Below are 19,479 nucleotides of genomic sequence, written 5' to 3'. Positions count from 1 at the left end.
GAAGATTCTGGACAGTAATTTGCACAACCTCAGTTAGTCGGGAAAACACAAAACAATCAATAATCCTTTTATTTTAAACAGTTTTTTCCCTTTCCTTCACACATTCCTCACTTCCATTTAACACATGCGTCTAGTCCCTGATATGTTCTCCTCCACAGTGTGTGAGTGCCTGTATGTGAACATGATGGCTGTTCGTCGGGCAGCCTCTCGTGTGGCAGTGAGTTTTTGTGCAGGCCTGAGGTCTGTGGCAGCACTGTGCAGACTGGCAGCGCACAGATAAACAGCCTCGTCTTCCTCCTGAACGCTGCTGATGCTCAGGGACCACAGCTGCTTCTCCTTCACTTTCACTGCCTGGTAACCAGATTTAAACCCTTCTTCATAGTTTTCAAAGCCAGCTACTACATACGCCATTAACTGAAAACCCTGTCCTCTCTGCTGCCGGTACCAGTACACATAATCATAGTTGGTTTCGTTCTGGTAGCAGTGCATTTCTGCCGAACCGTTGGGAAGCCTGGAGATGTAGTGAGGCCACTGAGTGATGAGCACCGACTGACACACATCTGGAATAGAAAACAGACAAACTATTACTAAATCACTCTATTATTATTTAGTCATTAAAAGGGTGTGTATTTCACCCTAGAAACATATTCACAATGTATGTTGTAATCGTTTAAACACTTTACCTGCAGCCCAAAGCACAAAGAGCGTGAAGCAGGAGAAGCCTGGGATCATTGTGATTCAGCAGAGGGAAGTGAACTGAAGGAAAATACAAACGGCCACCTCTTTAGTTCTTTGTGGAGGAAATGACGTCAGAGTCTCTGCCGTGTTAGCTGGAAGTGAGACGTACAGAAAGATGTTGATGAAGCTGAGTTATGTTTGCAGTCTTTAGGTGCGCAACAACGTGTAACAGTCTGTCTCGTTTGTTTTCAGTTCATCTCACGTATTACTTATTTAGATTTGTATTCAGTACTGCTTGCAGAAAATAAACATTTGTAGGTTAGGCTAGCATTATGGTGCACATACATATAAACATATACCCTAATTATGAACATGTACTGTATGCATCTGTACACACCTACACACAAAAAAATCATCATATTTATTAAATGTTTTCAAATATTGTTCATTTCTGATTATAAAGGCTTATTTCTAAAATGCTGTTTACATTGACTTGAAGTCGTTGAATGAAGTTGGAGTTGGTTTGACACACTGATTATTTTTGAAAGAATATTTTTGATATGTTTTCTGTATTATAGCTGCAATTCTACCCTCTATCTCCCTTACCTGGACCATGTTAATGTGATTCAGTATGTTGTCAACCTAGAATAATTCATTGGGTTTGGTTCATGATAGAGATTATAATGTGTTCCTAGAATGTATTTAGCTACACATGACTTTGTCTGTCCTCTCAGAGCAGGGATATAACCCTCCAGCAGCTGAGATATTCCCTCATGTCTTTAGGATCAGCTTATGTCTGATGCAGGTGTTTGTCACTGCAGCTTTTTGTAAAGCAGGCGGAGGAGGTGACACACTGTGCTCCTCGCTGCGCAGAAATACTCTGCACTGTCTGCCGGCTTCATGTTGGAGATTGTGAGCTGAGCTCGGCCCTTTGAGTGACCTGTGATGTTGAAACGTTCCGTTGCAAAGGTCTTCTCTACGTCTGCGTTTTCATAATGAAGCAGTCCGATCAGATCCATGTCTCTCGGCCGACCTCCGGCTGCTGACCTGTGCCGGTACCTGTGCCGGTACCAGAGCATGTAGGGGAAGCTGTTATCGCCGTGAAAACACTCCAGACGGGCTTCCTGTTGTCCAGGCTTTATCAGCAGGTTCTCAGGTGATTGTTGGATCTTAAGTGATGATAACACAACGTCTGGAGGACGAAAAATAAAAAGTGTGAATAGGCCTTTCTTTTATTAATCTGAAATAAGGCCTTAATTGTTATTATAAAGTGTTTAATCAATGATTTAAAAGTCTTATTATGCTAAAACATGGGATTAGGATGATAATTAGTTTATCTGATTTAGCATTGTAATGCAGATCAGGATAACGGTAAAATTGCATTTAAGAATTGTTCTTAAATAAAATTCAAACAGTCTTTATCTTAATGTCTTAAAATCTAACTTGCCCTGAATCTGATTTTTGTTTTGTTTAACAACAAATACAATCCTGTGACTCTTACCTGTGAGCAAAGACATAGAAAAAACCAAAATGAGGAACATTTTAAAAAGTACACTCAAATCTGAACTCAAACAGAGACGTGCAAAGACATGAATGAAAACACATTGTTACTGTATGAAATCTTCCTTTTATTGTACATTATGATGAGGAAGGAGGAGGAGCTTCCAGCCCTCTTCATGTCGGTGTGATTTCACTGCTCCCTGCTGTTCACTGCTTTCATTCTGAGCTCATTACTAGAACTCGAAATATATATATTCTTGTAACTATTTATGAACCATGAAGAGAGCTGAGCAACTGATCGAAACATTCATCGATGACTGATGAGTAAAACATGTACATATCCCAGGGTTTGTGCAGCACAGGACTACAGGAGATGTCTTTCAACGTTACATCTACACAACCACTTGTGCAAACCAATGATATTTAATATTTGAAACATAACAACCCCCAGTCAAAGTTAAAAACAACAGCTGGTAAAATATAAAAGAGACCGTGTACATGTATTGCTCTGGGTATGATGGAATTCTGTAAAATGTGTTTTGTTTGATGTCATTTATCTGACATTAGGTTGAATGGTAAAGGCTTTGATATAGTTTTTTAAAAAAGTGCTTGAATTTACTAGTTGTACAAACCCTGATATCACTCTTAAGATTCTCAGGATTTAAAAAATGATTTCTAGTGCTTTAAAATAAAAATAAAATGTTACTTGAATTATTTTATTTGTATTTGACTGTAAAAATGCTTCGATGCAGCATCTTTACACTTAGAGGGATATTAACATACAGCAACTGAACACACAGATAGCTTCATAGTAGGGCTGTGCAATTAATCGTATTTTAATCGCAATTACGATTTTGGCCTGCCACAATTACGAAAACAACATAATCGAAAAAAACGATTATTTTGCTTTGCTTGGTTGTGACAGTGCAACATATTTGATCTAATTTATTTTGGTCTAATTTATTTGTATTTATCATATTTATATATGTTTAGTAGCTTGTGGAAGTGCGCTCTAAAATATTTGTTGATCTTGTTTATTGGTATTTATTATTTTGATATTTATTTAAATGTATCATTTATTTTATTTATTTTTGTATTGGTTTTTCAGTTTAACTATACGTTCAGGGTAATCAACAGTTAAAAAGATACTGTTCAAATTATTATTTGTATTTGTTTTAAAGTTCAATAAATGGATGTTTTCAAAGTCAATGAATAATCGTATTTAATAATCGTGATATCAATTATTGACCAAAATAATCATGATTATGATTTTTGCCATAATCGCACATCCCTACTTCAGATATACATAATGCAACCTCCGTGATGTGAGAGAGAGGGAAATCCATTCAAGTGCTCTGTATCTCTGATCTAGGGATGCTCCGATCGATCGGCCGCCGATTGTTATTGGCCGATATTCACTCTTAATAGTGTGATCGGTGCTCTCTATAAAGGCCGATCAGGAGAGCCGATCACATGATGCAAAATACATGAATACACTTTTCTCTGTGCGGCAAAACAAGCTCGCCAAAATGGCTTCACCGGTCTGGCAGTATTTTAAGGTGTCCGGAAAAGACAATAAAATAGCGCTATGCAACGTGTGTGAAGCAGAAATCCTGCAGCTCCACCCGCTGTGACGGACCGGTGAGCGGAGCAACACACACACTAAGAGTTAGACCTAACACACTTAGCTATTGTATCTACCTCTGGAACAAGCTAAACTAGTTATAAATATATTTATTCTTCACTGTCGGGTCACTCATTACTGGATCAGTGAGCTGCATGAGATACTGACGGGAGAGAGAGAGAGAGGAAAAAAGAGCCCTTCCGCTCATTTCTCCCGTGTTATTATCCAAAGTTAATGTAAACTTGAATTATGTACTTCATTTGAATGTAATAATTATGTTGTTTGTGGAAGCGCATCATTTATTGAAAAATGTATCTGAACTTTTCGATCCGTTACGATTATAAACTGAAGCAATATAAAACTGAGCCCCATTAACTGAGTTTTAAACATCACTTTAAATGGAAGATCCCCATAGCCCCCACCCACCCTATGATCGGATGAGTACTGTTAAATGTTGGGGAGTTATAAGTGTCAGTTGATATTCTGAGGGCTATATACTGGTTTCAGTGGTTTGTTATCTTCTGGATCCTCCTGCAGGTTTTTGTCTGAGAGCCTCACTGTCTTTATGACTGTGCCTACTTGCCGCTCCAAAATACTCTGCGCTGTGTTCAGGGTGTCCCAACTTCAGGATGTGGAGATAAACTCTTGTCTGTCCATTCCCACTCACGTTAAAGTGGCTTTTGAACGACGGCTCCACGTTAACAGTTCCATAATACATGTAGGCGATGAGCTTCAGAGACGTGTCTCCTGCTGAGCGCTGATACCACAGAATAGTGTCGTAGCTTGGGATCTGATGCTCCAGACTCAGCGTGGCTTCACTGTTTGGTTCCTTTATCAGTTCAGAGGGAGTCTGAAACACTTTGTCATTACTGAGGGAAACTCCTGGAAAGAGATCAAGATGCCATTAAGTTATCTGGCACTTGGAGCTGTTACATTTACTGGAAAATCAAGAGCTTTGATATCTTTCACCTTGACTGGTGAACTTGTGCCTAAGTAAGACAAAATGGCTTTATTAATGTGCAATACCTTTAACCCAGAAGACGATGATGATGGAAACGATGCATTGAGATGGCTTCATGTTGAATGTGAAGAAGCAGCTACAGTCTCTCAGCTTTGTGGATCAGGAGGAGGGACAGGAAGTGATGTAAAGAAATCAGAGAATAAGTTGACACTAAAACACTTTCTATCATTCAGTCAGTTTGTTCTTTGGGGAGGAAGAGTCTGCCTGTCTTTTTGTTTTGTCTCCTCTTCCTGAACAATGGGAGGTGGATTAACCTGTGACAGTAAAGCCTTAATTATGCTTGACCGAACCCAGTCTGCTCTGATTGGTTAGCTGGCCCGCTATGATGTGATTGGTCAACCGTTTGGAGATGTCCCGCCCCTTAGCCTATTATGTACGATGTGTTGAAGCGCTTGCCAATAGAAGCGTGAGTGTTGCATTGTGATGTCACTATGATCCTGAAGTAAACAAAGGTTTCCAATGGTATCAGAAAGCTCCCAGCAGGCAGAAAACGTAACTGGTGTTTAACTATTTCGTACTATAACGCTTAGTTATTGTCTTTTCTGTTTTTGTGGCTTTGCTCCATAAATAATTATATATTTCTGCCAAAAATAACAGCAAAGGAGGAAATGGATTCATTAGTTCAAGAAAGAATACTAAGGGTGGTGGTTCTCTTTGATTACTATTCACTCATATGACATTAATATACGCTTTTAACAAGATAAATTCATCTGCATCTAACGTGGAACTCAACAGCTTTAGATGATGGTGTGCTCCAAACGGTTCATCAACTTCACTTCTAAAATAGAAACAGAATCCGCTGATGATGAAATGATTGCATCAAACCAAAAATAATACCACAAATGCAGGTGTGTCTGTGAGCAGTTTATTCCACGTCTTATTAAAAAGCTCATGAGTGAAGATAGTTCAGAGTTTTTGTAAAGTTCAGAGGGGATTCCTCTTCAAATGGCTGCTCCATTGTGACAGCTTGGTAATTCAAATACCCGATGAGTTTCAGAGCTGTGTCTCCAGGTGAGCGCTGGTACCAGAGAATCACCCTGTAGTCCGTTCTGTCATGGCTGCAGGAGATCTGCACTTTGTCTCCAGGTGATTTGATGAGATCAGAGGGAGACTGACGCACATCAAGACCCAGACTAACACCTGGAAGAGAGAGAACATGTATTTAAATCCTGACTGATTATAAACTAAACCATTTTGACAGGAGGAGGTAATTGTCTTTAAGTTATTACCTGACAGGCAACAACAAAAGAGAAAACGGATCATTTTGACTTCCTCGAAGTACAGTAGATACTCAAATGCTTTTTCCAAAGTTTGTGTCAAAGACTTTTACAGATTCATAATACTGACATCAGGTCAACCTAACTACTGATGATGTCTGCAGGAGATAAGGGTATCAAGTCAGAAGAAGTTTTAGAAAGGAAACACCATTTGCTGTTTCTGTGTCACATGGTTTCTTGTTGCCACGCCCCTTTAGCAACTAGCAGCAGTCTGAGTCCTTTATCTCCAACCAGAGATGTGAAACACAGATTATTGCACATTTGTTTTCTTTATAGTCAATAAAATAAACACTTGACCCATTTTTCACAAGCCACATAGAGAGGCGAAGTCCCGCCCATCTACTTCCGACCCATGGGACCTTATTTCGGAAAAATGATGTATTGAAGTCAATGGGGAGAGAAAGATTATCTTTCGATCCCGTTTGAATTGTGCCACGAATTACACATATGATGTTTGTCAATCTTAAAAAATCATTTCCATGTCAAAAAAGTCACAGTTTGTCGTAAAACTGTTGAAATATAAGACTATGAAAAATACGCAACTACAAAGACTACAAATCCCAGAATCCCGGTCCCGCATGCTGGCTCTTACGGAACCGACTAACTCCCCTTGTGTGTATGTACAGCTCTCAACATGCCCAGACTTGGAGTGATTTTCACCTCTTTTACTACTTTCCGCCTCATTCTGAAAGAAAGAAGTGAAATGTGCCAACGTGACGGCCGTCTTGGTGTGTGGTGCGAGACGGGAGATGTAGTTCATTGAGCGGTTTCACACAAAAAAATGTGTTACTTCACAGTTTTACGACACATTTTTATTTGTTTGACTTGTAAAATTATCTTTTAAATTGACAAACATCATATGTGTAATTCGTGGCACAATTCAAACGGGATCGAAAGATAATCTTTCTCTCCCCATTGACTTCAATACATACTTTTTCCGAAATAAGGTCTCATGGAGGTCCACCGGAAAGGGAGGGACTTCGCCTCTCAATACTGTCAGAACATTTTGACACTAAATGGCATTTTTATGAACAACAAATCAGGAGAAAATGTCTGAACTGTTTCATCACGTAATGTGGGTCAAAATCAACTAACGTTTGCAAACAATGTAAGTTAACGACTTTGGTAATGCTTAACATTTTGGTTAGCTGTATTGATATCTGATGTTAGCAAAATATGATATAAATATAATGTAAGCAGATGAAAGTGTGCATGCAAGGTTTTTTATATTTGACAAAGTTGTTTAGTTATAACGGTTTGAGTATTTCTTAATTTTCACTGACGTAGATAACAAATCCTGCCTGATAATAATACATTGGTCAAAAATAAAATGTAGAAGTTGGATTTATTTTGACCAAGTCACACAAATAATGCTTGATGAAACTTAGACTTGGTGTTTAAAATCAGAATACTTTATTCAGCCCAGGGGAAATTGTTTTTAGACAGATTTAATGAAATAAAATTAAAGATAAAAATATAATAACATTTATACAAACCTTAAGATTAAAGCAAGAATGTGCAATAAAAAGTTAAAATAAAATAAATATATGCTTACTGTATAAAACCAATAAAGTAACATTGGAATATACAAAATTAAATAAAATAGAACTTAGAAATAGAAATGTGCTAAAGTAACATGTTTATTGTATTGATTCTGGCTCTTACTTGAATGACTCCCAACAGTAACGGTAGTTTTTGTGTGAGCAGGGGGTCTGTGCAGTCAGTGTGCGTAGCTGGCAGCGCAGAAATACACGGCACTGTGCTCCTCTGCCTTCAGCGTGTCTATGAACAGAGACGCGTTCTTCGCTTCGTCTCCACTCAGGTCTCCAGACATTTTAAAATGTTCTTTGAAAGGCTCCTCGTATTCTTTGTTGCCAAAGTTCAAGTGTCCGATGCGTTTCAGAGCTCTCTCTCCGGGGGGTTGTTGGTACCACTGCATGAAGGTGAAGTCGGCCTGCTCATGGCTGCAGACCAGCTGCACCTTGTCTCCTGGACTCATCAGGAGCTCTGCAGGGGTCTGCCTCACCTCAACACCCAGACAAACACCTAGAAAAAAGGGAATTAATCAACTAGAATCTATATATACAGCTGTTTTCATTATCGGTGAATCTGCAGATTATTCCCTGGATTTATCGATCAATCAGTTGGTCTAAAAAATGTAAAAAAACACTTTCAATTCCAGTTTCTCAATTTCCGAGGTCTTTAAATGTCTTGTTCTGTCAGTACAAAGAGATTAGTCTGATACAAAACAGAGAAAAGCAAGACTTCTGCATGTGAGAGAGACTGAACATTTTCCCTTACTTTTGCAGGAAAAATTACTCAAACGATGCATCAATTATCAAAATCAAAATGTCAATCATTATTTGGTAGATTCAAACTGTACTCCTAAAAATGTGATTACCAATGATCGATGATAGAAAGAGTAATGTTGGCATGTTGTCCTCCTCTCTGAATGAACACAGAACGCTGCAGAAACTCGACTGAACTACAGACCCCTGCAGACTCTCATTAATGCCCCCTCCCCTCATCATATCCCATAGTTCTGCATCTATGTAGCTACAGCTCCACCTGCTGGGATGATTAAAAAAAAATAATAATTCAAGTTACAGTTTTAAGGGAAAGCTTAATGGAGCACTTTAACATGAGAAGCAGCCACAGCAGACGGGATGAATATCTGCGTAATAATCTCCCATCGCTCTCAGAACCACCACTGTTCTGAGCGGGTTATTCCAGGTGCACAGAGCTGTTGCACAGAGATAAAGGCAGCTTATGTTGAGGAGGTTTTTGCACTGAGGAGCAGTGACATGCAGCAGTGTGTCCCAGACTGACAGCACAGAAGAACTCTGCACTGCTGCTCTCACTCAGCCCTTCAATGGTTAACGTGCAGTTGTATCCCGCGTGTGCTCTCCCCCCGATCCTCACACCCAGGCCAGGCTCCGGCGTTCCCGCTTGAGCTGCTATCAGGTACCCGAGGAACTGCAGTTTTGTATCCTTTGACAATTTGTACCAGAGGACTAAGTTGTAGTTGTCAATACTGTGAGTACAGCTGATTGTGGCTGTTCCTTCGTGGCCGATGATCATCTCAGCTGGAGTCTGGTGGACTCTGTCACTGTAAGAGGAATCTGTGATGTGAAAGACTCTGTGTCATTGCAATGAATGAAGCAGCTATTTGAACCCCCCTTTTTTAGGTTAACCCTCCCTAGTCATAGGTGGGCGGTGACATTGTGCACGACACATCTTACCCCTCAACGAGATACTCACCCCGTGTTACCATGAGTTATTGGTAAAGTAAGTCAATTACAGATCTAAGAAAGGTCTTGTCGATTGGATTATCCAAGTGGCTTTCAACAACAATATTTTTCACAAACTCACACAATTCATGCAGTAAAATACCAGTCCGTCAATTCTCAGTCCTGCAACTGTGATTATGTTCATGTTCATTGATATGCAAATTAATCTCCAGATTAGTTAATGAATCATTTGGTCTCTAATTCCTTCTATACTGTAAACATTAAGAGAACTATCTTACGATTATAACAGGAAGTTACATTTCTCTGCAGGAAGGACGACCTCCTGTTATTATAATCTCTGATGGTAATCAGCAGGAACATAGACATTGGTTGGAAGTGATGTTCCAGGTGCACACAGAGCTGTAAATGAACCGTGTTGAGGAGGTTTTTGTACAGGAGGTGCAGAGACCTGCAGCACTGTGTTGACGGGCAGCACAGAAATAAAGTGCACTGCTGTTCTCACTCAGCCTTTCAACTGTCAGTGTGCAGTTCTTATTTATATTTGCATCTCCATCCATCTTCACCCCCAGGCCAGGCTCTGGGTTTTTATGAGTTGCTAAGATGTACCCGAGGAACTGCAGTTGTCTGTCCTTCATTTGTTTGTACCACAGGATTCTGTCGTAGTTTTCAATACTGTGAGAACAGCTGATGACGGCTTCTTCTCCGAGGTTTTTGTACATATAAGCTGGAGTCTGTGAGACGAGGTCACTCAGAGAGGAACCTGTGGAAAAACAATATGCTATCATGGGGTTTTACATCAAAAACTGTGATTATTGATAAGAAATCTTTAGTTCTATTACCTGAAACCAGTATGACATGAAGGGCTGTGCAGAAGAGGAGGATCATCTTGTGTGTTTTATGACTGACTCTAAGAACACGTTACGCTGTGTGTTCATCACTGTATGTGCTGTTCTATCTATGGTTCTACTGAAGAGCCTCCCATCAGGAAACCTTTCTTCCTGGGGTCATACTCTCACTACACACCACAGAGATGCTGTACTGCCCCCTGTTGGCAGGAGACCAGACAACACAGACCTGAAATGAACCCTGGAACTCAGTTTGACCATACAGTAATATTATATAGCGAACATGTTTCGGTTTGACTTGACTTCATCAAGATTTTTAGACTTATATTTTATTGAAAATGTTTATTTCAAATTATGAACTCCTGTCAATAGCTTTGTCAATAATTAAAGAAATAACCAAATATACGTAACGTAAGCCTACGCAGTTACTCTTACAAAGACTTTCCCTCAGATTTAGGCCCACATGTTCCCATATGAAATGTAACAGAATAAAAACTATTTGTAAACAAACCAAAATATACGAACAAGACTGAAAACATAATTTCTTGGTATTTTTGCACAAACACAATATGATAGAATTGAATAGCTTATCAAAATAGACAGCTTTTTTTTCTGTCGATCTACTAATCGATTAACCACAAATCGTTGCAGCTCTAAAACTGCAATATATTCAATTATACTCGACTGCATGTAGGACAACTAAAGTAATATAATTATATTTAGTCTCGATGGTGATCCTGTTAATCCTGAGTCTCTAATGCCGCTTGTTATAACAGGAAGTTACATTTCTCTGCAGGAAGGACGACCTCCTGTTATTATAATCTGTGATGGTAATCAGCAGGAACATAGACATTGGTTGGAAGTGATGTTCCAGGTGCACAGAGCTGTAAATGAACCGTGTTGAGGAGGTTTTTGTACAGGAGGTGCAGAGACCTGCAGCACTGTGTTGACTGGCAGCACAGAAATAAATTGCACTGCTGTTCTCACTCAGCCTTTCAACTGTCAGTGTGCAGTTCTTATTTATATTTGCATCTCCATCCATCTTCACCCCCAGGCCAGGCTCTGGGTTTTTCTGAGTTGCGAAGATGTACCCGAGGAACTGCAGTTGTCTGTCCTTCATTTGTTTGTACCACAGGATTCTGTCGTAGTTTTCAATACTGTGAGAACAGCTGATGACGGCTTCTTCTCCGAGGTTTTTGTACATATAAGCTGGAGTCTGTGAGACGAGGTCACTCAGAGAGGAACCTGTGGAAAAACAATATGCTATCATGGGGTTTTACATCAAAAACTGTGATTATTGATAAGAAATCTTTAGTTCTATTACCTGAAACCAGTATGACACGAAGGGCTGTGCAGAAGAGGAGGATCATCTTGTGTGTTTTATGACTGACTCTAAGAACACGTTACTCTGTGTGTTCATCACTGTATGTGCTGTTCTATCTATGGTTCTACTGAAGAGCCTCCCATCAGGAAACCTTTCTTCCTGGGGTCATACTCTTACTACACACCACAGAGATGCTGTACTGCCCCCTGTTGGCAGGAGACCAGACAACACAGACCTGAAATGAACCCTGGAACTCAGTTTGACCATACAGTAATATTATACAGAGAACATGTTTCGGTTTGACTTCATCAAGATTTTTAGACTTATATTTTATTGATAATGTTTATTTCAAATGATGAACTCCTGTCAATAGCTTTGTCAATAATTAAAGAAATAACTAAATATACATAACTTAAGCCTATGCAGTTACTCTTACAAAGACTTTCCCTCAGATTTAGGCCCACATGTTCCCATATGAAATGCAACAGAATAAAAACGATTTGTAAACAAACCAAAATATACGAACAAGACTGAAAACATCATTTCCTGGTATTTTTGCACAAACACAATAGAGTGGCGAAGTCACGCCCATCTACTTCCGCCCCATGGGACCTTATTTCGGAAAAATAATGTATTGAAGTCAATGGAGAGAGAAAACTTATCTTTCGATCCCGTTTGAATTGTGCCATGAATTACACATATGATGTTTGTCAATCTTAAAAAATAATTTCCATGTCAGAAAAGTCACAGTTTGTCGTAAAACTGTTGAAATATAAGACTATGAAAAATACGTAACTAGAAAGACTACAAATCCCAGAGTCGCGTAAGTGATGTCACAATTGTTTTCCTCCACTAAGAGATAGCTAAGATCAGCGCCATATAGATATAATCTATCTATATGGCGCTGGCTACGATAAGATAACTTTAACAAGATGCCTGTGTGCTTAGTACCAGGTTGTTATTACACCAGCAATGGGTCTTGCTCGTTCTTTTGCTTCCCGTCTGATGAAAGGACCAGGAGTGGCTTGATCAAGTTAGCTACCTAGCTAGTAGCTAGCACGTTAGTTAGCATTACAGCCTTGTCATTTGTATTAGCCTTAACATGAAGTAACATTAAGTAACCCAAAATGTTAAACAGTAAGAGTAGTAGTCATATTTCGTGAACCCTTTGAATAGTACTGTCACCGGTGTGATCATTCTATAATACACCATTTAAGCCCGGGGGAGAAATGCTAACGTTAGCATCGGCGATCTTCTCTACTTCATGCTATCTGCACAAATGGTTGACATTAAACATTAAAACGACCAGGCAGTTCAGAGAGAATCAAAGGAAGGCAGGCAGGCAGCTTTGCATGACATTCTTCTGGACGTGTTTCATTGTGGTGATAGTGAGGGTAGTCAATCGTTTTGTTGACAAGACAGTAGTGACGGCCATCTTGGTGACATGTGTTATTCTGTGAGACCAGAGATGTAGTTCATTGAGCGTTTCACACAAACAAATGTGTTACTTCACAGGTTTACCACACATTTTTTTTTTTTTGACTTGCAAAATTATCTTTTAAATTGACAAACATCATATGTGTAATTCGTGGCACAATTCAAACGGGATCGAAAGATAATCTTTCTCTCTCCATTGACTTCAATGCATCATTTTTCCGAAATAAGGTCCCATGGAGGTCCACCGGAAGGGGAGAGACTTCGCCACTCTATATGATAGAATTGAATAGCTTATCAAAATAGACGGCTTTTTTTTCTGTCGATCTACTAATCGATTAACCACAAATCGTTGCAGCTCTAAAACTGCAATATATTCAATTATACTCGACTGCATGTAGGACAACTAAAGTAATATAATTATATTTAGTCTCGATGGTGATCCTGTTAATCCTGAGTCTCTAATGCCGCTTGTTATAACAGGAAGTTACATTTCTCTGCAGGAAGGACGACCTCCTGTTATTATAATCTCTGATGGTAATCAGCAGGAACATAGACATTGGTTGGAAGTGATGTTCCAGGTGCACAGAGCTGTAAATGAACCGTGTTGAGGAGGTTTTTGTACAGGAGGTGCAGAGACCTGCAGCACTGTGTAGACTGGCAGCACAGAAATAAAGTGCACTGCTGTTCTCACTCAGCCTTTCAACTGTCAGTGTGCAGTTCTTATTTATATTTGCATCTCCATCCATCTTCACCCCCAGGCCAGGCTCTGGGTTTTTATGAGTTGCTAAGATGTACCCGAGGAACTGCAGTTGTCTGTCCTTCATTTGTTTGTACCACAGAATCTGGTTGTAGTTTTTAATACTGTGAGAACAGCTGATGACGGCTTCTTCTCCGAGGTTTTTGTACATATTAGCTGGAGTCTGTGAGACGAGGTCACTCAGAGAGGAACCTGTGGAAAAACAATATGCTATCAGGGGGTTTTACATCAAAAACTGTGATTATTGATAAGAAATCTTTAGTTCTATTACCTGAAACCAGTATGACATGAAGGGCTGTGCAGAAGAGGAGGATCATCTTGTGTGTTTTATGACTGACTCTAAGAACACGTTACTCTGTGTGTTCATCACTGTATGTGCTGTTCTATCTATGGTTCTACTGAAGAGCCTCCCATCAGGAAACCTTTCTTCCTGGGGTCATACTCTTACTACACACCACAGAGATGCTGTACTGCCCCCTGTTGGCACAGACCTGAAATGAACCCTGGAACTCAGTTTGACCATACAGTAATATTATACAGAGAACATGTTTCGGTTTGACTTCATCAAGATTTGTAGATTTACATAGTGAACGTCCCGCTCTCAGCGTCAGGCTTTGTGGCTGAGAACTTGTCTTTGCTACTGAATTCTCCAAAATCATGATGATTGACCCCAGATCTTGTGAACACGATTAGCTCCATAGTTTCTCCTGGCAGCTGTCTGTACCAGTACATCTGGAAGTAGCTAGCATCCTTTGTGTGTCTGCAGCTCATGGTTGCATCTTCACCTTTGTTCCAGTATCTTAGTCTGGTAGACATCATTCCCATCAACAAGACCTGTGTTTAATAATAACAAACCTTCATTCATTGCTCTGTTACCTGGTTCAACTCCCAATAGAACCATTTGTTATAGCAAAATGTAATGTACATTCTTTGATATTAACAGTTGATGTTATTGTGATTTACCTGTCGTCCACAGCAAGAACACTGACAGTATGAGGAGGGTGTGTTTGATGAGCATGTCCATGTTGTCAGACAGAGTGTGTGAGTGTGTGTGTGTGTGTGTGTGTGTGTGTGTGTGTGTGTGTGTGTGTGTGTGTGTGTGTGTGTGTGTGTGTGTGTGTGTGTGTGTGTGTGTGTGTGTGTGTGTGTGTGTGTGTGTGTGTGTGTGTGTGTGTGTGTGTGTGTGTGTGTGTGTGTGTGTGTGTGTGTGTGTGTGTGTGTGTGTGTGTGTGTGTGTGTGTGTGTGTGTGTGTGTGTGTGTGTGTGTGTGTGTGTGTGTGTGTGTGTGTGTGTGTGTGTGTGTGTGGCCATGAAGAGCTGTAGGGGAGGGCCATGAAGAGCTGTAGGGGAGGGCCTCTGCTTTAAAATGATCAGTATAAATGATAGTGAAGGTCCCCCTGCTGTTCATCATGAACGTAGTCTCAGACAGATTTTGTGATGATCTTCAAAGGGACTATGGAAAATGGTTCTTTACCATGGCGTCGCAGTGTAATTAAACTTAAGTTCAAATCTGTTAATATAATCCTTGATGGAGAGGTTTGTGTGTTTTCTACCAAAAATTTGAAATCTAAACAGACTGTAGGAAACAGAGTGGTTTGGGTGTCCAGCTTTTTGCCTGTTACTCTTTTCAGACACCATTAGTCCTATTATAATTATGACCCACACATGTTCTGTAACAAGATGCATAAGTCATACTCACAATATTTGGAGTAACGAAGTAGAAAGGAGAGCCTGATTTTAATGTTTTTTAAATACAGGAATTATCATGAACATTTTCACACAATGTCCTTTTCACACGAATACTGTATCTGTGCGGCTGGCCTAAATGTTATGTTTGTGGATTAAAAAAGGCATGTGACCTCTGTGGGATCCAATGAGAATATTATTTATATTAAAGTGGACCTATCATGGTATATTTAAATGATATATTATAGGGCCATACCTATATAAGGTATATGTATACGTTTCTGTTTTCAAAATACCAAACAGATCATGCATTTTAGCCATGCCTCATTTCGCTCAATTTGCACTTTTTTTTAGCTCTGCTCTGCAAGGGCAGATTCAGTGAGAACAGCACCATCTACAGGCCTGGCATATGTACTACAGCGTCTCCAGAGCTTTCGAACGGCAATGGCCGTGGCTGTCTCCTCCTGATTGGTGGAGTTGGCCCAATAGCCGTAGCGCCACCGTCCTGACGTCAGGACAGTGTTCAAATCTGGATCAGTTTTTATCAGATCCGTTGCAGCCCCTTTTTTAGAGATTTGGGTATGGAGGAAAATAGAGAGGGTTGTGTTTTCTGACACTTGGTGAGTTCCCTGGAACACCGGGGACACATATTCATGTATAAAAGACGTACAAAAGTGCATTTTGCATGATAGGTCCCCTTTAACATAAAGCAATTACAATATGTTTAAGCGGAACTATGATGTATTTTTTGTGATAATTACCATAGAAAAGGTACATAAGAAAACAGTAATACAAAAGCCCACATTTTAATGATCAAACATATATCATATGTAACGATTATATACTATATCATATTCATAATATTAGGAATGTATATAGGAAGAGCCCTCGTGAAAATACAACCATATTTTATTTTAGATACAATTATTTGATACTCTTGATGTTATCGTGAATGTCGATAACTGTGGTAACTGTGACATGACAGTTTCACAACACTTTTATACATCAAATAACTACATAACAAACCAGGAAAAGAGAGAGGAAAACAAATACACAAATTGATAATAACCTTTAGGGTGTAGCTCACACATAATGGATACTATATTAAAGCTCCCATGTCATGCTTTTCCGGTTATTACCCGTCCCCTTGTGTGTTATGAAGGTTTTTATGCATGTAAACGGTGTGCAGAGTCAAAACCCTCAAAGTACACCCTGTAGCGAGTAAAACTCTAACACAGAAAATACCTCCCCAAAACGCCTCGTTGGAGATACGTCACTGCCCATTTGATTCTTCCGGGTACCGCATGATGTCATGCGGTACCCGGAACGAAATGGACCAATCCCGAAGAGCTATGGCCACACCAGCAGCGGCGTGTTCCTCCTCCAGAGGTTCGAAGAACCGGCATTTCACAGACGAAAGCTTCCAAAACATTGCCCAGTTTGAGGCCGGATATGCACAGCTTGTTTGGACCGTTTGGAGCAGGGGAAGATCTGGGTATACAACCTGTAAGTTTGCATTGTTATTTGTGTATTTATCAAACAAGACTGTTTAAATGTGTAAACTGTGTTGGACTGCTAAGCCATTGACACAGTGCTAACTGTGCTAACTAAGTTGCTAGAGTTTCCATATATCAACTCTAATATCAGCAGATGGCCTTGCATACATGTATCTCATAGCAGGAGAATGTCTGCATTCACACACAAAATACCTATTGACAGTATACTGCGGGTGATTTGCCGGTCAGTCGCGAAACGTAATTACATTATAGCTGGCGTAGCGATCTAACACACGGAGCTAGAGCTAGTTTTGGTCAGAAAAAACATTTTTGTGATGCTACGTTGCTAGCGTTTAAATATATCAACTACAATGTCAGCAGATGGCCTTACATGTTTGTCATGGCAGGAGAATGTCTGCAGTCACACACACGGAATACTCATACAGTATACTCCGGTTTACCGTACATTGTGACCGTACATATACTGCATGTAGCTAACGAGGCTAGCTGTATGCTAGCGCAAAACAATGTATTCATGCAAGTTACATTGTATGGTAGCAGAATACCCGTATACGATTGCAATTATAAACACGTTATTGCTAGCCTATTATGAACCACTAGCTTTTGTTCATAGTAGTTTTATTACACTGCATTATAGTTGCCTTTCCTCCAAGCTAACGTTCATATCGTGTTAGCTACCAAGGTAAACAAAGCTAGGTTAGCATATTAGCAGGCAAGCTGTTCATTACACAACTACTACTAACGAATCTAAAACAACTAAGTTTCTCTAATATTTTGTGATTTGCATTTGATTTCGTCCAGCCAGATCCTGGCGGACAATCCATGACGGGGAAGGGATTCTACTACTACTGAGGCCTCGTGCTAAAAGGCACCGCACCGCACCGGCTGTGCGCAGGCAAGAGGAGGAGGAATGGATGATATACCGTGTATATATGTATATTTATGTTCATTTTGTACATTTCTAAAAATAAAGTTTAATGGAAATACTTAGTAGGCCTATCCTTTCTTCCCTGAATTCATATATAGCAAACCATGATTTGATTTCTCATCAAACAGTAGTAGTTTATAACGGGTAAAAATAACTTACTCTTTGTTATGAGAGTAGCTCGTAGGCCACAACGGAAAGACAAGGAGACATACACGAGTTTACAAAACCACGGCACATTTATTGTGGTAAATGCAGAGACAGGTGGTTGAGAGGATCGCAGAGTTAGTCTTCCTGCAGCCGCTTTGGAGAGAGACTGGGGCCGTAGTGTCCGGAGGTGTCCGTGATCGTGCTGATTAGCCTCTTCAGCTCCACCCCATCGTAAGACAAAGGCCCTGGGGCCGTCACACTCTTCTATAACAACAGTTAAAAATATATATGTATATAAAATATACCGCTGTACCGACGCCATGATAAGACTGATGTTACGCTGAGAGCAGCCGGGAAAAGCACTGACATGGGTGCAGCCTCTCTGGTGGTTGACTAATCAGAACGAGTGGCCGAGCTGACCAATCGGAGCACACTAGGCTCACAGGGAGGGGGGGGCAAGAGCTCCAACGAGTCGTTTAGTGGAGAAAGTGAATACTGCTGAATACACATGCTTGACAGAGATGCTGTATGCGAAACCAATGTGAGTTTGGAAAATTGCACAGTATAAATCTATTTTAGTATACCTCAACAATGTAATTATGATCAGTGGAAATGGCCATGACATGGGCCCTTTAATACGTACATTGATTGTCACATCTTACCACCTGGTTATTATACATGTTTTCGGTTCTATTCTTTCCCCCTTTTCCCCCATCTTCATCATGGATATTTTTTCCATTCCCTAAAATTCCTGTTGTTTCATACCCAGACTAATTATTAAACTGTTGCACTACAGCGTGACCACAGAAGAGGTGAAAGCAGGCGATAATATCTTTGGCAGTGGGGTTGATGCAGCCGGTGTGCAGGTGCTGAGCCTCAGCTTGTTGTCTCTGACAGACGGAGGAGAGTTCTTGTATTGAGCTGAGGGGAATCTGCAGCACTGTGCTGACTGGCTGCACAGAAATACACACCGCTGTCCTCTGATGACAGACTAGAGACACTGAGGCGAGACTGAGAGTGTTCACTGGCATCTCCATCAAAGCTGATTTTTCCTTTCACGTCGTCCTCTAGAAACGGGTACTTCACATTCAGATATCCCAGTAACTTCATATTTTGATGTTGGTCTTGTTTGTACCAGAGAATGCGATCATAGCTTGGTATGCTGTGTGAACAGTTGATCTCCCGGTCCACAGACTCTCCACTTCTCTTCATGATGAACGGAGGCGTTTGGAAGACGCTGTCGCTGTAAGAGGCACCTGTGGAAGAAGCAGGAAACATTTTAAATTATGAGCCGTTCCAGCTTCTTTGTTTCTTTTTTATATTCTTGTGTGTCTCACCAGTACTTCCCTGCAGTTGAAGGAATATACAAACGATAAATATCATGATAAGTTGGTTTGTATTGGACACCATAGTACTTTGTCAGCTCAGCTCCTGTGGACGAGAAGCCGTCACTCTTAGAGTCTAATAAAGAAGGGGGTGCGGGGGTG

The 19,479-nt window shown here is 40.3% G+C and overlaps 5 gene segments (V, D, J or C); all 5 read right to left on the bottom strand.

The window, feature by feature from the left end:
- Nucleotides 1-794, bottom strand: LOC117493840. The segment is given in 2 exon segments: nt 1-560; nt 684-794. Coding segments are annotated over 2 exon segments (492 nt in total).
- A 6,879-nt stretch (nt 795-7,673) lies between these two features.
- LOC117493841 lies at nt 7,674-9,221 on the bottom strand. The segment is given in 2 exon segments: nt 7,674-8,146; nt 8,502-9,221. Coding segments are annotated over 2 exon segments (456 nt in total).
- A 1,729-nt stretch (nt 9,222-10,950) lies between these two features.
- On the bottom strand, nt 10,951-11,597 carry LOC117493807. The segment is given in 2 exon segments: nt 10,951-11,441; nt 11,521-11,597. Coding segments are annotated over 2 exon segments (537 nt in total).
- A 1,818-nt stretch (nt 11,598-13,415) lies between these two features.
- LOC117493806 lies at nt 13,416-14,080 on the bottom strand. The segment is given in 2 exon segments: nt 13,416-13,906; nt 13,986-14,080. Coding segments are annotated over 2 exon segments (537 nt in total).
- Nucleotides 14,081-18,868: 4,788 nt separating this feature from the next.
- LOC117493805 lies at nt 18,869-19,434 on the bottom strand. The segment is given in 2 exon segments: nt 18,869-19,248; nt 19,330-19,434. Coding segments are annotated over 2 exon segments (453 nt in total).
- Nucleotides 19,435-19,479: the final 45 nt, after the last annotated feature.

This window comes from Trematomus bernacchii, unplaced genomic scaffold, assembly GCF_902827165.1.
Source record: "Trematomus bernacchii unplaced genomic scaffold, fTreBer1.1, whole genome shotgun sequence".
Classification (NCBI taxonomy): Eukaryota; Metazoa; Chordata; class Actinopteri; order Perciformes; family Nototheniidae; genus Trematomus; species Trematomus bernacchii.
This window is presented reverse-complemented; position numbering and strand designations above follow the sequence as displayed.